The 20034-nt window shown below is 32.1% G+C and overlaps 1 protein-coding gene and 1 pseudogene across 1 annotated transcript; one reads left to right on the top strand and one right to left on the bottom strand.

Moving 5' to 3' along the window:
* The first annotated feature begins 522 nt into the window (after positions 1-522).
* On the top strand, positions 523-18241 carry LOC144563629 (UPF0481 protein At3g47200-like). Its single transcript, XM_078313111.1, has 3 exons — positions 523-571; positions 623-668; positions 16699-18241. Exons 1-3 carry the CDS (start codon positions 549-551, stop codon positions 18100-18102), a joined length of 1473 nt encoding a protein of 490 aa, XP_078169237.1. The 5' UTR covers positions 523-548; the 3' UTR covers positions 18103-18241.
* LOC144562951 (putative ribonuclease P/MRP protein subunit POP5 pseudogene) lies at positions 12325-13599 on the bottom strand (annotated as a pseudogene).
* Positions 18242-20034: the final 1793 nt, after the last annotated feature.

The raw sequence follows: 20034 nt of genomic DNA, 5'->3' as shown, positions 1-20034 counted from the left end.
CAATAAATTATTCCTAAAAGGTCCATTATAAACATTTCACTTGTGAAAACACTTCGAAGGTTTAATTTTTCTTATTTTTTTATATTTTTGATTGAGATAACAGGCCTACTCGGAAGCATCTAGTTCCAGTGCAGGTCATAATTATTGAACCATTTCTTTGAGGGTTATAAAATAATGATAAATATAGATTACATTATTCTTAGCAACATCGATCAGAAAGGTGTCCTGTAATCAATAATAAACGAAGGAGAAATTTAGTTCCAGAACCACATTCTCCATACACTAGTTAAGAAAAAAAAATAGTTATGAATTTAATTAGGAAGACTTAACTTTCTCTGCATTTCTTGTGCATTACGTGGCTCACTGTTAGACCTAATTTATTTCAGGAAAGAGTTTTCAATAATGCAAGGGCTATGTTGAAAAGTAGCATTTTCCAGCTCAGCGTGATGGGGCCACACCTACTAATGATCAATATAAATACAAATGATAAAGGTCGATCGTTTTGTTCAAGTTCAACCAAAACTCTTCCATTCACCAAAAAAATATTAATGGAAGAAATCCAGATAGTTGTAGATCTCGATGCAATGCACCACACATACACTCCTTCAGAATCAATGCAACTTGAAGCCTCTCCTTTGTCAGAATCCTCTCCTCTGTCAAAAGTAGTTGTATCTCTGCAACGTGAACTCGATACATGGGCCAATACGGACGAGGCGAAGAACTTCACAATCTTTCGCACACCACATAACATTTCAAAAAGCAAGAAGGATTTCTTCGAGCCCTCTGCCGTCTCCATCGGCCCATTCCACCATGGTCAAAAGCACCTTCGAGCCTTGGAGGAACAAAAAATGCGGTTCTTACAGGATTTCTTGTCCCGTGAGGACCACATAAGTTTGGATCTCTGTTTATCAGAGATGAAGTTGCTTGAAATGAGAACACGGAAGTGTTATAATGAGACGTTTGATCATCTTGACAGCAACGCATTTGTCAAGATGATGCTGCTTGATGGATGCTTTGTGTTCGAGTACTTTTTAAAACTTTTAGATAACAATGTCATGGTTTTTGGTGAGATTGGCTGGAATTCTATTTTCATAGCGCGTGAGTTGCTACTTCTAGAGAACCAAATTCCCTTCTTTATAATTGATAAGTTGTACGAGATTGGTAATTTAAATAAAGCATTAGATAGAATGGTTTTTGTTAAATCAATTACTTATATTCTTTTGTTCCAAATTCGACCCACAGAGTACTCCCCAGACTCCCTAGACTCCCTAGACTCCAAAATTCCAGACCCACCAACTGAAATTCATCATTTGATCCATCTGTGTTACCACTCTTTAGTGCCCATCTCAGAGAAAGCAATTGTATTGAGTTCCAAATCATTTTGCACCAATAGAATCAAAGGTTTGCTCACAAAAAGATTTCCTCATTCAAATTCACGAAGCTTGTCAGTGTCATTGCTGAATTCTACCAGGAATATATCCTTGATGATCCCTTCTGCCACTGAGCTCAAACAAAAGGGCGTGAAATTCGCACCACAGAGCAACCCGAAACATATGCTCGACATATCATTTGAATATGGTGTCTTGAAAATCCCTACACTACAAATAGGCGATGACACTAAGCCTATTTTCGCAAACCTTATGGCATTTGAACATTCCAAATATGGCAAAGATCAGTTACCCTTTACAAGTTTTGTATCATTCTTGGATAGTCTAGTGAGCACACCATATGATGTGACAATATTACAAGAATGCGGAATCATTGAGAACTGGCTAGGCAGTGAAGCAGATTTGGCTGATTTCCTCAACCATGTTACCGAAGGTTGTGTTGTGGAGAAAGATCACTATTTAACGAAAGTATACACGGAAGTGAAGAGATACAGTGAATCATGGTGGAATAAGCAGCGAGCAAAATTGATTCGTGATTACTTCAGTAGTCCGTGGTCAATAATTTCTCTCATTGCTGCTTTCATACTTCTAGTTCTTACATGTGTACAATCTTTCTATGCAGTTTATGCCTACAAATACCCCCCGAGTTCATGATGCTTAAATTTCACAGTACTATTCGGGGCTTTTAAATTGAACAAGAGAAAAGTGGCGTTACCATGTATGTTAGTGTTAAAAATAACGGCTAATTGTAAGAAATAGTGTCATGTAATTAATAGGCTAGAATATAGTGGTTAATGGTCGTAATTAATAGTGCAATAGTTAGTTTTTTTTTATTTCTTTTATAAATAGAGATACATCTAAAACAAATAATAAGATTGTAATAGTAAGTTGTTTTCTTACATCTCTTTTCTCTTACAAAAATTAACAGTTAGGAAAGAGTTATTTTTTTAATTTTTCTTTTCTTTTTTGTTTGTCATTCCTTTTAGGAGGTGTTTGGTTCGTGCTATAAATCATTTTAGGGAGTAGAAGAATTCCACAACATTTCGTTTTTTGTTTTTATGATTCGGTACGAAGTATTATTCAATTTTCAAGGTTATTTTTGGCACCGGTTACATGTCATGTATTGTCTTTTTCTTTTTTTATAAGAGAAATGAGAATCATGTCCATATTTATATTAAGTACTTTTTTTTGAGAAATTTGACTTTGGCAGTTGCTGTCAAGTGACTTAATTAAAATTTAAATAAAGTACATGAATCAATACAAAACGCTACAGGTAATTGGACAAAACAAAGCAAAGTTTGCAGACATGTTTTGATCGATTTCAATATGCACAATTCATCTAATAACAATAAACATAAATTAAATACACCGGATCTGCCTTGACAGCAACGGTAATGTAATTTAACAGCTATCAAGAAGAAGATAAAAGAAGAAATTCTGGCCATCACTGCTCTCTTCTTCCTCTACCTCTCTCTCTATTTCATTCTTCTCTCTTTCTAATTTTTTGCCTGGCATAGTGATATCCGTCTCTCTCTCGTCTCTATCTCCTCAAGCGGAGAAGAGAATGAGGGAGAGAGGAGAGAGCCAAGTCGATCGGAGCAGAGAGTGCGGTATCGTCGAAACCTAAAGTGTAGAGTCTTTACTCCGATTTTGATCGGAGCGCGGCAAACCCGTTGTCAGAGTGCGATGGCTATCAGATGAAAATACATCTAGTTGTAGATAGAGATGGAGAAGTAATATGATGTTTTTTAGAGTAGATAAATATCATTAGTTGATTAGAGTAATTTAAGTGATTTCATGAAAATAAATGAGTTTAGATCTATAAAAGAGGATCATTTGACCCGTTGTAAGTTCTTTTTTTATTAATGGAATTGTTAGTGTGCATTAAAAGCCACTAATTAACCTTCAAAAAATTTAACAACTATCCCAGACAATTACACCGCACCTTGAATCTAAGTTAATTAGTAACTTTAATTAATATCGTTTCTAAATATTAAATACTTTTATTATTTGGTTATTTTAAATCTTTATATATCATAATTTTAAATTCATTAAAATATTAAATCCGAAACTAAATAATTTATTGAAAAAAAAAACTGAAAACTTACATTTAATTGGTTAAAGTCATATAATAGTTCTAATTCAAAACTGCAGATCACCTCTGTGGACTAATTTAATCATACATTTTCACTGGAAAATACAATAAAAATGAATTTGGATCCGTTAGAATTGTAAAATAAAATCCTACGACTTTAAAGATCTTTTTTGAAGGCGAAATTTGAGGAGAACAAAAATATTGTTCTATCAAATGTTAAAGAAAATGTACCGTAATAAATTTCTATCAATAATCATCATTTTAAATAATGTTCTATCAATGTTAATATGAAAATCTAATTAATTATAATAGTACTTGTGAAACAAAAAAAAGACGTAATATGATAATCATGCTATTTAAAAAATATTCATGATTTTCGGATATGAGGATTTAATCTAATATTGACCGATGACTTATCTTTCACTTTGAAATATAATTAAGAAAAACACTCTTTCTTCTTTGTTATGTATAAAAGATTCCGGCTAGTATGACATTGGTGTCATATGACACTAACTTCAAAATTGATTGAATAGACTTCAAACGACTAATTCAAACCGTTCAAACCTACTTACTTTATGAGTGATATGCGTTTACATGCAATTTTTTTTTACATTTTTGAGTTATCTTAGTATCAAATCAAGTGGTAAAAATGTTGAAAAATGAATGTATTAAAATTAACTTAAAAACTCACACATTTGACCGCTTGACTTTATACTAAATAAATTCGTAAAATTATAAATTTTGCATGTAACGCACAACTAATGAAGTAGTTTGGTTTGAACGGTTTAGATTCACCATTTGAAATCGATTCGATAGGTTTTGGAATTGGGGTTATATAGGCTGAAATAACACTCATGTTATACTAACCATACTCTGTATAAAGCTCTGACAAGCTGTAAAATCTATTAATTGTTTTAATATGTTTTGTATAATGCTTTGTCCACAGCTCGTCACACTTTTTTTTTTTTTTTAATTTAAGCTTGACGTTAGAATCTAGCTATATGTCTCTAGGAGCGTGGCATTGTGTAGGGCTCATAAAAATATACAATTAAATTTTCAGTTCTAAAACTGAGACAATAAAAGATAAATTTTGTAAGTACAAATCGCTAGGATGATATTAAAACACAAATTATGTTACGTGCATCTTTATGGTCATTTTAATTTTTGAATAATCTTAACGCATGTAATTTTTAAGATACATTCTATTATATCTATATCCTTAGCAGTTAATTTTAACAAATTGTGTTCATTAGTTAAAATCTCCAGAAATCATCCATGAAAAATAGCAATTTTCGTAGATATATCACATCTAAAAAGTAATTTGTTTGCTATCAGAAAATCTTTACTATGTATAAAAGAGAAACAAAAAGTTGCAAAGCAGCAAATAGTCAACAGCTTTCTGAAAACAAGTCTAACATAATTACGTAAAACATTCGAGATGCACTATTTCATCAGAGGAAAAAAAGATTGTGAGATGTGAAATATATTTTATATGAACTTTCCCGTCTTATTTTTCAGGTAATACATTATTATTTTTGTAGCTAGAAAAATTATGAAAGAAAATATAAGAATATTACGATCTATAGTAAATTATTAGTAATACTGTTATTTCTTGAAAACTAACCATACATATTTTGTTCTAGTAACCAAGAGAAGTGAGAGTATAGAAGGACTTAATCCTCTTATAAATATAAAATTAGTAATCTTTTGAGTCTGCTTATAAAATAAAATTATATTATATTAAATTATCTAACTCAATTTGATTTTTCTGAGCTTGTCCCTGATTTAACCCGTCTATACTAATTTTTTTGAAAACTTCTTATAATTAACATTTTTGGTGTAATTTTGTTGTGTCAAAACGCATAACCCTTTTGTTATTCTTTTAAGATAAATATTCATTTCCAATGATGTCCCCTGCTTCTCTCCATTTGGCTCTCCTCCATAGATTTATAATTTCTTCTCGGTTCCTTCTTTTTTGTATGAGCGGTGTTGTGCCTTGAATTGGGTAAACAATTTAACACAGTAGTTTTAGAGTCATGCAGTGCACTGATTACAGAATCAAAACAGCACTTTATAGTGTTCCTGCTCTGCATTGAGCCAAAATCTGCTCTGTTAATATCCTTACCCCATGAATGGCCTTGGAAGTTGGAACTAGAAAGTCGGTGAGCTAGTTTTTGTTTTCTTATTGGATTTATTGTGTTACCTGCCGTATAGTATCTATGTAACGGATGCAAAGTCTTTATGTAAGGTATGATATATATATATATTTTTTATGAAAATTGCTTCATTTATTTGTTGTGTGGTTCATATTTATTTGATCTAATAATTAATGAAGTATTTTTGGATTTTCCGTCACGCAAGTATTTTTACCTCGTCATACAAGTATTCATACCTCATTGAGCAAATATTTCTACCTTGTTGTGTCAGTATTCATACATTGTTAAGCAAGTATTCATACATTATAATACAAGTATCCATATCTCCTCAAACAATTATTCACACCTTATCATACGAGTAGTATTTTATTTAGTGCACAGCAAGTAGTATTGTTCTTCTTGACAAATTAGTACCAGTACAACACTAAAATGCTCAAATATTCCTAATTCTTGCTCTAAGCGCACAACAAGTAGTATTCGAAAAAAAAACAACTAGAAGAGGATAAAAGACAAGTAGCATTTTATTTAGTTTATATTTAATTTATTTTAGGCATAATTAAATTTTCCAACATGTGTAATGCTGGAGGGAAAGAAGGGGAAATGATTTTGCTTATAACATTGTTTTTATGATGCTCTATGAGGAGGAAAACTGATGTGTTAGCATTTGTAAAAATTATAAAATATAAATAACAAAATTATTAATTTTTATTTATAGAGAACATAGTCATCTCCAGCACCTTCTTAAATCCATTTGTTAGGTCCTTCATCAAAACTTGTGTACCACACAAAATATCCCATATAATGTAAGAGCCTGAATCATATAATTTCATGTTTTCCATCATTGTTTCTTAGAAAAAAAAATTGTTTATTATGCAAGCAATAAAAATTGACAATACATTAAAAAGATTTAAAAAAAAAAAAGTGCTAAGCACACATGTCATGTGCTTGATCTTGTGGGATCAAGAGGCCGTCACTATCAATTTTCACATTATGAATTGCTAAACGTGCATGTCGCACGTGTGGACTGCCTCTGTCAATCCATTGCTGTGCCTTCATGAGGACTCATTTCCCTCCTCTCAAATCCCTATAATATCTAGTTAATAAACTACATCAATAAGGAATGTGGGACTAATAAATGTCAAAGAGGAAATAAGGATCCGGATTGAACAAGTCTTGGATTTCAACAATATTCTATTTTTTTAAAAACATAAAATGATAAAAACTTGCATTATAGATTTAAATTAAAGAAGCGCGTAGTGAAAAAAAATGATAAATTGTGTAGTAATTGTAGGAATGTGAAACCATAAATCATAGTGATTTCTAATTAATCTGAAATTAATTTCAATCGTTGTTTCTTACATTAAAAACATTTGTCTAACATACAAGCAATAAAAAATAATAATACATGAAAAAGGAGTGATTTCTAATAAATCTGAAATTAATTTCTATTGTTGTTTCTCAAATAAAAACATTTGTATATTATACAAGCAATAAAAAATTGAAAATACATTAAAAATATGAGTGATTTCCAATAAATATGAAATTAATGTATATCGTTCTTTTTTTTAAATAAAAACATTTGTCTATTATACAAGCAATAAAAAAAATTGAAAATACATTAAAAATATGAGTTATTTCCAATATATCTGAAATTAATGTATATCGTTGTTTTTTAAACAAACACATTTGTCTATTATACAACCAAAATTTTTATTTATATCCTTTCAAAAAAAAAAAAAAACGGACAATTTTAAAGATCTTTTGAAGGCAAAATTTGAGGAGAACAAAGATATTGTTCTATCAAATGTTAAAGAAAATGTAACCTAAAAAACAGGCAAATTAAACAGGACACTTTCCGATAGTGCGCACCATAGTTATAATTAATACCTCTCACTACTCATTAAAAAAAACATTCCAATCACTTGCCATTGGTGAAGAATTGAGAGCTTAAGGAGCGCTAAATAACTGATATTCGGTTGTCTTAATCCGTTGATGAAAGCTAAAAGAAGAGGTAGAGGTGCCTTAAGGTCCGGGTAGAGAATTAAGATTCGGACAAAAGGAGATTAAAGAAGGTGTTCTTAATCCGCGCTAAGGAATCGGCGTTCGACATGATTAAGCAGCTAAGGAAGTTAAATGAAGCGGATTAAGCTTAAGGAGACTTAATCCGTTGTTATTGAACAGCTCCGCTGAAACAATATATATCCCTACTTGTCACCGGAAAAAGCGTAATAATTAAGAGTAATTTGGACAAATTCCTGCAATAGCATGTCCCATATATGAATGGAAATCCCATATCCAAACAAAAGAAGAAGAAGAGAGATGATGACGCTTGAGTTTCACCATTTATTCAAAATGGTTAGAATGAGGCAATATAAACCAGTTGTCATGGAAAATTTAAAAATTCAATTTTACTCTCTGAACATTAAACAACACTTTTTGATAAATTTCAAGTTTTAACATAGTTAGACAGAGATCTTGGTAGTCTCTACCGAGCTTTCAAAAATAAACATAGTTGACAGAGAGCAAAAGAGAGAGGTTGCTTGGGAAGTATACCCATTTTAGATGAGTCCTATTGACTTAGGCATCATGGCCCATTAGCCCAATAACGACTCAGCCCAGTCCAAACTTCTCTTTAATTAACGCACGGAGCGGCGTTGGACGGTTATGAAAATGAAAAATACTGAAAGATAAGAAGTAAGAACAATGAACAATACAGTATGCCCATTAGCCCAATAGCGAATAATAATAATTGTCCGATTCATATATATAAAGAGGAAGAATTCAATTACACTATTTTTTTAAATTATATTTCTTATTTTTAAAGTTTTCAAATTTCAAACAGTCGATCTAAACTGTTTAACATACTGGATATATTAAAATGTGCTTGCAATTCAAATTTTATATTTTTTTAATTCTTTTTACTATATTAAGTATTTTACAAAATTGTTGTTTTTAGACCATTGAATTTTTGTACTTATTTTAATAAATAGTAAAAAAATTCAAAAAAAAATGTAAAATTTGATATGCAAGTACATTTTAACATATCTATTATATTGAACGGTTTGGATCGATTGTTTGGACTTTGAAAATATAGAGTGTAATCCGGTGTTACCAAAAAAGAGTGTAAGTAAATCCCTCTTCATATATAAAACCAGGGTGTTGTCTTTGTGGTATAAGAAAAATATTTGATAATAAATTTTTAGTTTTCAATTGTACCTAAATCTTGTCATTTCTTTTCTTTTCTTTACTGTAATTTAGAAACAATATGTCAATCTCAAAGACATGCTATCCCAATAAATAAGTAACCATAATTCAATACTATTACTAGGATCAAAGATAATTACTTATTCTTTTCGTTTTGTGGTACCTTTTCCTTTTGATTTCTCTTCTCTTTTGCAAATTTAAAGATTTAATTTTTTTAAAAGAGGTGGAGCATAATGGCAACACAAGGATACTATGAAATACTTTTGCTTTTGCATTTGCTTTTGATTTCTTTTCTGTTATTCATCACTTCATTTCCTCTTTGATGATATGGAAATTCATTGCTTGCCTCAAGGATACTATGAAATACTTTTGCTTTTGCATTTGCTTTTGATTTCTTTTCTGTTATTCTTTACTTCATCTTTCCTCTTTAATGATATGAAAATTCATTGCTTGCCACAAGGATACTATGAAATACTTTTACTTTTGATTTCTTTTCCTTGACACAAGGATACTATGAAATACTTTTGCTTTTGATTTCTTTTCTGTTATTATTTACTTCATCTTTCCTCTTTGATGATATGGAAATTCATTGCTTGCCACAAGGATACTATGAAATACTTTTTCTTTTGATTTCTTTTATGTTATTCTTTACTTCGTCTTTCTTCTTTGATGATATATATGGAAATTCATTGCTTGCAACAAGGATACTATTAAGTACTTTTGCTTTTGATTTCTTTCCTGTTATTGTTTACTTCATCTTTCTTCTTTGATGATATGAAAATTCATTGCTTGCCACAAGTATACTATGAAATACTTTTGCTTTTGATTTCTTTTATGTTATTCTTTACTTCATCTTTCCTCTTTGATGATATGAAAATTATTTGCTTGCACCCATATGTTTTATTCTTTACTTCATCTTTCTTCTTTGATGATATGGAAATTCTTTGCTTTACTTCATTTCGTAGTATATATATTTCATTTTGAGAGCAAAATAAGTCCAATATTAGATATACTTCTAGGTTTTATTGATATCTTTTTGTGATGAATTAGTTTTGAAACACAAAATACATGATTAATATCAAATTTTGCATATAAGCTCGCATTATTTTAATGGTTCAATAAATCATTTTTATAGGATAGTGGAAATATTCAAGGTGCCTTTAAACCTCACTATACATATCAAGTTGGATTTAAATTATTTTCTAAATAGTCATCTCATCTATACATGGTTGCAGTAAATTATTTTCTAAATTATTAATATCGTTTTTATTTTTGATTGAGATAACAGGCCTACGTACTCGATCGGAGGCATCTAGTTCCAGTGTAGGTCATAATTAGAACCATTTCTTTGAGGGTTATAGAATAATGATAAATATAGATTAAATTATTCTTAGCAACATGTCCTGTAATCAATATTAAAAGAAGTAGACGTACTAATGATCAATATAAATACAAATGATAAATTAAGGTCGTTTTGTTCAAGTTCAATCAAAACTCTTCCATTCACCAAAAAAATATTAATGGAAGAAATCCAGATAGTTGTAGATCTCGATGCAATGCACCACACATACACTCCTTCAGAATCAATGCAACTTGAAGCCTCTCCTTTGTCAGAACCCTCTTTGCAACGTGAACTCGACACATTATGGGCCAATACAGACGAGGCGAAGAAATTCACAATCTTTCGCACACCACATAACATTCCAGAAAGCAAGAAAAATTTCTTCAAGCCCTCCGCCGTCTCCATCGGCCCATTCCACCATGGTCAAAAGCACCTTCAAGCCTTGGAGGAACAAAAAAGGCGGTTCTTGCAGGATTTCTTGTCCCGTGAGAACAACCTAAGTTTGGATCTCTGTATATCAGAGATGAAGAAGTTAGAAACAAGAACACGGAAGTGTTATAATGAGACGTTTAATGATCTTGACAGCAACGCATTTGTCAAGATGATGCTGCTTGACGAATGCTTTGTGCTCGAGTACTTTTTTAAAATTTTAGAAAATTCCAAGTTATTAAAAAATTTAGAAAACAATTCCATACCTTTTCATACCTTGGTTTTCAAAATTTTAGAAAACAATTCCAATTTTATTCATGAGATTGGCTGGAATTCTATTTTCATACTGCGTGAGTTGCTACTTGTAGAGAACCAAATTCCCTTCTTTATAATTGATAAGCTGTGGGAGATTGGTAATTTAAATAAAGTAGCAGATAAAAAGTATTTTTTTCAATTTATTGCTTATTATTTTTTGTCCCGAATTCGAACCATAGACTCCAAAAATCCAGACCCTCCAGCTGAAATTCGAAACCCTCCAACTGAAATTCATCATTTGGTCCATCTGTGTTACCACTCTTTAGTGCCCACCCCAGAGAAAGCAGTTGTATTGAGTTCCAAATCATTTTGCACCAATAGAATCAAAGGTTTGCTCACAAAAATATTTGCTTGTTCGAAGTCACAAAGCAAGTCGGTGTCATTGCCGAATTCTACCAGGAATATATCCTCGTTAGCGATCCCTTCTGCCACTGAGCTAAAACAAAAGGGTGTGAAATTCGCACCAAAGATCAACCCGAAACATATGCTCGACATATCATTTGAATCTGGTGTCTTAAAAATCCCTAGACTACAAATCGGCGATGAAACTAAGCCTATTTTCGCAAACCTTATGGCATTTGAACATTCCAAATATGGCCAAAAGCAGTCACCCTTTACAAGGTTTGTATTAATCTTGGATGATCTAGTGAGCACACCACATGATGTGGAAATATTACAAGAGTGTGGAATCATTGAGAACTGGCTAGGTAGTAAAATGGAGTTGGCTGATTTCCTCAACCAGGTCACTGAAGGTTGTTCTTGGCAGATGGATCACTATTTAGCGGAATTATACACGGCAGTGAACAGATACATTGAATCAAGCTGGCACAGGCATAAAGCAAAATTGATCCGTGATTACTTCAGCAGTCCGTGGTCAATAATTTCTCTCATCGCTGCATTGATACTTCTAGTTCTTACATGTGTACAATCTTTCTATGCAGTTTATGCCTACAAATATCCCCCGAGTTAATGATGCTTAAATTTCACAGTACTATTCGGGGCTTATAAAATGAACAAGAGAAAAGTGGCGTTACCATGTATGTTAGGAAGGAGTTATTTTTTTATCTTTTTTTTTTCTTCCTTGTTTGTCAATTGTCATTCCTTTCAGTGTTCTATCTTGTCTGTCTTGTTTTTTTTTTTTTTTTTATGATTTCCTACGAAGTTTTATTCAACAGCACCTTGTTACTCTGCACTATATATATATTTGAATTCCTTTACTTTGTGTCCTTTATTATTCAATTTTTAAGGTTAATTATTTTCAGCACCGGTTACAGGCATGTATTGTCTTTTTTTAGATTGCGATCAGAAAATCTTTACTATGTATAAAAGAGAAACAGTAAGTTGCAAAGCAGCAAATAGTCCACAGCTTTCTGAAAACAAGTCTAACAGAATTACCTAAAACATTCGGCATACAATTTTGTTAACTGAATTTCCAAACTCTGGTGTCACAGGGCAACCTAAGGAAAGCTTGTACTGCTCAATTTTTGTTTCCTCGCATTCTAAGGCCCTTATCCTGCATACCCTTTATGCAGCATACGAAAATTGAAAGAGAGACAAAGAAAGATGTGATAGATACAGAAAATTGAACTTTTGAAAATTTCAAAAAAAAACAAAAAATTTAATTCTAGGGCCCCACCCATAATGACAAACCACATAGGTGCTGTTCTAGATTGTATTGATGTGAGGCTGTTCTTATTTAATTTTATTAATTACTGTAATCACTGATAGCTTCTATCAGTTTTTCAAAAAAGAGAAAAACCACATAGGTGCATGCCTAATTAATTTGCGCATGTATGATATTGTACAATGACTACACAGGATTAAGCATTTCAATAAAAAGCAGATGATTGATATATCTAAAATTGTATTGTACCAGTACAACAATGTTGATAAAGTCTTACCACTCGAGTCTAATAGGTTGAACAAAACAGGGCACTTTCCGATAGTGCGCACCATGGTTATAGCGCGCAGCCCAAATTTTTTGGTGATCATATCTTGAGGCTGTTATAATACATATCTTGGTGATTTTATTTATATATTTCACTGCACGAGTGAATTATGTAAATCAGGGCTAATTTTACACAAGCACTGCATTCTGGAAAATAAATCAAGATGTGGCAATATCATCTCTTAAAATTGTTAATTCAGAATATCAAGAATTATAACTAGTCATAGTGTGAATCAAAAGTAACTATGCACCAAAATTACGCTGGTTGAAAAAATAAAACTCAAATTAAGCTTATTAATTGGGTCCTAGTTATAATTAATACCTCTCACTACTCATTAAAAAAACATCCCGGCCACTTGCAATTGGTGAAAATTTGACTCAACTGGAACAATATAATCCCTACTTGTCACAGAAAAAAGGGTAATAATTAAGAGTAATTTGGACAAATTCCTGCAATAGCATATCCCATATCTGAATGGAAATCCCATATCCAAACGAAAGAAAGAAAACCCAGAAAATGGTGAAGAAAGATGATGACGCCTGAGTTTCACCATTTATTCAAAATGGTTAGAATGAGGCAATATAAACCAGTTGTCATGGAAAATTCAGAAATTCAATTTTACTCTCTGAACATTAAACAACACTTTTTTTTGATAAATTTTAAGTTTTAACATAGTTTGACCCAGAGCAAAAGAGAGAGGTTGCTTGGGAAGTATGCCCATTTTAGATGAGTCCTATTGACTTAGGCATCTATGTTATGGCCCATTAGCCCAATAACGACCCAGCCCAGTCCAAACTTCTCTTTAATTAATGAAAAATATTGAAAGATAAGGACAATACAGTATGCCCATTAGCCCAATAGCGAATAATAATAATTGTCCGATTCATATATAAAACCAGAGTGTTGTCTTTGTGGTATAAGAAAAACATTTGATAATAAATGTTTAGTTTTCAATTCTACCTAAATCTTGTCATTTCTTTTCTTTTCTTTACTGTAATTTAAATTAGAAACAATATGTCAATCTCAAAGACATGCTATCCCAATAAATAAGTAACCATAATTCAGTATACTATTGCTAGAATCAAAGATAATTACTTAGGGCCTGTTCGGCCGACAAATGGGAATGGGCACGGGCACGGGAATTGAACTGAAAAATACTGTTCCCGTGGGAAAAAAAAAATTTCAGTTTTTCCCACGTGAACAGTGATTCGGCCGAACAGACCCTTATTCTTTTCGTTTTGTGGTCCCTTTTCTTTTTGGTTGTCTTTTCTCTTTTGTAAATTTGAAGATTTATTTTTTTTAAAAAGAGGTGCAGCATAATGACAACACAAGAAACTATGAAATACCTTTGCTTGTGCATTTTCTTTTGATTTCTTTTATGTTATTCTTTACTTCATCTTTCCTATTTGATGATATGGAAATTCATTGCTTGATTGACTAGCCATTTGTTACTTCCTATAATCATCGTTTTCTTTAATTTGCTGGGGCTTAAAAAAAAATATTGTACTTGAATAATTCTTGTGGTAAACATTTATTTTATATATATATATATATAGAGAGAGAGAGAGAGAGAGATGGGCTACGGTGAGTTGCGAAGTAAAGCGACTATTTTACTTCACGCTCATATTTTGCGATTTTAAAGTTCAAAACGTCGATCCGAACTGTTCATCTTGTTCTCCATATTGAAATGTGCTTGGAGACCAAATTTTACATTTTTGGAATTTGTTTACTATTTATTAAGCAATTTTGAAAGTCGCTGATCTGATGGTCCAGAAAATTTTACTGTTTTTTTACTGTTCACAACAAAACAACAATTTTCAAAAATGCTTAATAAATAGTAAAAAAATTTCAAAAAATGTAAAATTTGGTATCTATGCACATTTCAATATGAATTAAACATCTAACGGTTCGGATCGGTCGTTTGGACTTTCAAAATAAAAATACGGCGTGAAGTAGAAACGCGTTTTACTTCGCAACTCACCGTAGCCCATCTCTCTCTCTCTCTCTATATATATATATATACAAAATCAGTAAATCTGAACCATCTAAAAACATTATTTTTCTACCTATCTAAAAAAATAGTAAAAAAATTCCTAAAAATATAAAATTTGGTCTCCAAACATATTTTAGTATGGAGTTTAGGTTGAGCGGTTCGGATCGACTGTTTGAACTTTGAAAATGATGGAGGGAGATGGAGGCATGATGAAGGCACAAAAACATGGAGGCATTTGAACCCTCCTCATATATATATAGCTCATTACTCGGTCATTTAACGACTTGCTTCCAAATAAGTTTAAATAAAATAAATACAACTTTCAAATGGACTGGATTACTATATATACAAACATATCAAATTATTGTACAGTCCTGGCAAATCAATTAATTAATATAATTCCAAAATGGATACGGCTCTTCTGATAGATGGACTCAATTACGGTGTCTCTATCTTTGCCTATGCTGCATGCACGTACTCAATGATTTGCAATTTCATTTCATTGGTAGCCTTAAAACATTTGTTAATAATTTCTTTTTGCCTTTTTTTCATAATACATTGTTAATAATTTGTAAGCATCATGACGAAATCAATTGACTAATTCATTTCTACTAATGATAAAAAGAAAGAGAGATCAGAATGGGTCCGGATCCCCTAAAGTAATCCAATCTTTGAGTTTTGGATTGAGACCATCCGATTCGAATCCGTCACTCGAGATTGCTTCGTGATTCGAATTCATGTCTCAGAATGTGTGCGCTCCATTTCGGATAGATTATCACGGATTCGAATTGGACGGTCTCAATTTAAAACTCAAAGATTGGGTTACTTCACTGGATTTGAACTCAATCAGAATGGAATATGTGGTTATTGGGCAACTAAATTCCTTTCGTTTCCAGGGTACCTTTTCGTTTTGATTTTCTTTCCTCTTTTGTAAATTTGAAGATTTCATTATTCGAAAGAGGTGGAACTGAACATAATGGCAAGACAAGGAAAGGGTGAAAGTACCTTTGCTTTTCGTAATGTCGAGACACCCATATGTTCTATTCTTTACTTCATCTTTCCTCTTTGATGATATGGAAATTCTTTGCTTTACTTCATTTCGTAGCAAGAGTGGAACTAGAAAATTGGGATTGAAGAGGCCGAATGAATAAGTGTCATATAATTTCAATTTATAAGGGAGGCTACCAGTAATAAATTATTCCTAAAAGGTCCATTATAAACATTTCACTTGTGAAAACACTTTGATGGTTTAATTTTTTTATTTTTGATTGAGATAACAGGCCTACTCGGAGGCATCTAGTTCCAGTGTAGGTCATAATTATTGAACCATTTCTTTGAGGGTTATAAAATAATGATAAATATAGATTAGATTATTCTTAGCAACATCAGAAAGGTGTCCTGTAATCAATAATAAAAGAAGTAGTAATTTAGTTCCAGAACCACAATTCTCCATACACTAGTTAAGAAAAAAAATATAGTTATGAATTTAATTAGGAAGACTTAACTTTCTCTGCATTCATTGTGCATTACATGGCTCACTGTTAGACCTAATTTATTTCAGGAAAGATTTTTCAACAATGCAAGGGCTATGTTGAAAAGTAGCATTTTTATTTTCTTATGCATGAAGGTTAATTCAAGGTTATGTATGCACAATAATTAGAAGAGGGCGAAGGTCCTATCATTCTCCAAGCTCTATCTTCCAGATCACGCTGTGATGGGGCCACACTAATTAATGATCAATATAAATACAAATGATAGAGTTCGTTTTGTTCAAGTTCAACCAAAACTCTTCCATTCACCAAAAAAATATTAATGGAAGAAATCCAGATAGTTGTAGATCTCAAAGCCTCTCTGCAACGTGAACTCGACACATTATGGGCCAATACGGATGAGGCAAAGAACTTCACAATCTTTCGCACACCACATAACATTTCAAAAAGCAAGAAAAATTTATTCGAGCCCTCTGCCATCTCCATCGGCCCATTCCACCATGGTCAAAAGCACCTCCGAGCCTTGGAGGAACAAAAAAGGCGGTTCTTGCAGGATTTCTTGTCCCGTGGGGACCACTTAAGTTTGGATCTCTGTATATCAGAGATGAAGTCGCTTGAAATGAGAACACGAAAGTGTTATAATGAGACGTTTGATGATCTTGACAGCAAAGCATTTGTTAAGATGATGTTGCTTGACGGATGCTTTGTGCTCGAGTACTTTTTAAAATATTTAGAAAAGGAATCCGCATATTTTGATGAGATTGGCTGGAATTCATTTTTCATACTGGATGATTTGCTACTTCTAGAGAATCAAATTCCCTTCTTTATAATTGATAAGTTGTACGACATTAGTAATTTAAATATAGTATCAGATAGAATGTATTTTGTTAAATTAATTGCTTATATTCTTTTGTCACCAATTCGAACCCCAGACTCCCTAGACTCCTTAGACTCCAAAATTCCAGACCGAACAACTGAAATTCATCATTTGGTCCATCTTTGTTACCACTCTTTAGTGCCCATCCCAGAGAAAGCAGTTGTATTGAGTTCCAAATCATTTGATCTTACCAGAATGTTCGACACCAATAGAATCAAAGGTTTGCTCAAAAGAAGATTTCATCATTCGAATTCACGAAGCTTGCCAATGTCATTGCCGAATTCTACCGGGAATATATCCTCAATGGTGATCCCTTCTGCCACTGAGCTCAAACAAAAGGGCGTGAAATTCGCACCAAAGAGCAACCCGAAACATATGCTCGACATATCATTTGAATATGGTGTCTTGAAAATCCCTAGACTAGAAATCAGTTCAGCCACTAAGCCTATTTTCGCAAACCTTATGGCATTTGAACATTCCAAATATGGCAAAGAGCAGTCACCCTTTACAAGGTTTGTATTAATCTTGGATGATCTAGTTAACACACCATATGATGTGACAATATTACAAGAGTGCGGAATCATTGAGAACTGTCTAGGAAGTGAAGCGGAGTTGGCTGATTTCCTCAACCAGGTTACCGAAGGTGGTTCTTGGGGGAAAGAGAACTATTTAGCGGAATTATGCACGGAAGTGAAGAGATACAGTGAATCATGGTGGAATAGGCAGCGAGCAAAATTGATGCGTGATTCCTTCAGCAGTCCATGGTCAATAATTTCTCTCATCGCTGCTTTCATACTTCTAGTTCTTACATGTGTACAATCTTTCTATGCAGTTTATGCCTACAAATACCCCCCGAGTTCATGATGCTTAAATTTCACAGTACTATTCGGGGCTTTTAAATTGAACAAGAGAAAAGGGGCGTTACCATGTATGTTAGTGTTAAAAATAACGGTTATTTGTAAGAAATAGTGTCATGTAATTAATAGACTAGGAGATAATGGTTAGTGGTTGTAATTAATAGTGCAATAGCTATAGTTTTTTTTATTTCTTCTATAAATAGAGATACATGTAAAGAAAATAATAAGATTGCAATAATAAGTTGTTTTCGTACATCTCTTTTCTCTTACAAAAATTAACAGTTAGGAAAGAGTTATTTTTTTAATCGTTTTTTTTCTTCCTTGTTTGCCATTCCTTTTAGAGGGTGTTTGGTTTGTGCTATAAATCATTCGATGGATTCCAGGACGTTTCGTTTTTGTTTTTATGATTCGCTACGAAGTACTATTCAATTTTCAAAGTTATTTTCGGCACCGGTTACAGGACATGTATTGTCTTTTTTTTCTTTTTTTTTTAAGAAATGAGGATAATGTCCATATTTATATTAAGTATTGTCTTTTTTGAAAAATTTGACTTTGGCAGTTGCTGCCAAGTGACTTAATTGAAATTTAAATAAAGTACATGAATCAATACAAACGCTACAGGTAATTGGACAAAACAAAGCAAAGTTTGCAGACATGTTTTGATCGATTTCAATATGCATAATTCATCTAATAACAATAAACATAAATAAATACACAGGAGCTGCCTTGACAGCAACGGTACTGTAATTTAACAACTATCAAGAAGAAGAAAAAGAAAAAGAAAAAAAAAAAAGGAGAAATTCTGGTCGTCGCTGCTCGCTTCTTTCTCTGCCTCTTTCTCCATTTCATTCCTCTCACTCTTTCTAATTTCTTCTCTGACATAGTGATATCCCTCTCTCTCGCTTGTCTCTATCTCCTCAAGCGGAGAAGTTGAGAATAAAAGAGAGAGGAGGGAGCCGATTGGAGCCGAGAGTACGGTATCGTCGAAACTCGAAGTGTAGATTCTTTATCCCGATCTTGGTCGGAGCGCGGCAATTCCACCGTCAGAGCGCGGTGGCTATCGGACGAAAATGGATCTAGTCGTAGATAGAGATGAAGAAAGAAGTAATATGATGTTTTTTAGAGTAGATAAGTATTATTAGTTGATTAGAGTAATTTACGTGATTTCATGAGAATAAATTAATGAGTTTAGATCTAAGAAGGAGGATTATTTGACCCGTTGTAAGTCTTTTATTTTTTTTAACAATGAAATTGTTATTGTGCATTTAAAGTCACTATAACATTAAAAAATTTAACAACTATCCCAGACAATTACACCGAACCTTGAATCTAAGTTACTTAATTAGTAACTTTAATTAATATCGTTTCTAAATATTAAATACTTTTATTATTTCGTTATTTTAAATCTTTATATATCATAATTTTAAATTCATTAAAATATTAAATCCGAAACTAAATAATTTATTGAAAAAAAAAACTGAAAACTTACATTTAATTGGTTAAAGTCATATAATAGTTCTAATTCAAAACTGCAGATCACCTCTGTGGACTAATTTAATCGTACATTTTCACTGGAAAATACAATAAAAATGAATTTGGATCCGTTAGAATTGTAAAATAAAATCCTACGACTTTAAAGATCTTTTTTGAAGGCGAAATTTGAGGAGAACAAAAATATTGTTCTATCAAATGTTAAAGAAAATGTACCGTAATAAATTTCTATCAATAATCATCATTTTAAATAATGTTCTATCAATGTTAATATGAAAATCTAATTAATTATAATAATACTTGTGAAACAAAAAAGACATAATATGATGATCATGCTATTTAAAAAATATTCATGATTTTCGGATATGAGGATTTAATCTAATGACCGATGACTTATCTTTCACTTTGAAATATATTTTAAAAAGCACACTTTCTTCTATGTTATGTT

Source organism: Carex rostrata, chromosome 12 (genome assembly GCF_964058835.1).
Source record: "Carex rostrata chromosome 12, lpCarRost1.2, whole genome shotgun sequence".
NCBI lineage: Eukaryota > Viridiplantae > Streptophyta > Magnoliopsida > Poales > Cyperaceae > Carex > Carex rostrata.
The sequence above is the reverse complement of the archived record's forward strand: the minus strand, read 5'-3'. Positions and strand labels throughout refer to the sequence as shown.

What these genes read in the sequence shown, in the direction of transcription:
- LOC144563629 (XM_078313111.1), top strand. Translation starts at nt 549, where the DNA reads ATGGAAGAAATCCAGATAGTTGT. An exon ending in GAAGAAATCCAGATAGTTGT is followed by an intron (nt 572 to 622) that starts AGATCTCGATGC and finishes ATCAATGCAACT; the next exon opens with TGAAGCCTCTCCTTTGTCAG. An exon ending in CTCCTCTGTCAAAAGTAGTT is followed by an intron (nt 669 to 16,698) that starts GTATCTCTGCAA and finishes GAAGAAATCCAG; the next exon opens with ATAGTTGTAGATCTCAAAGC.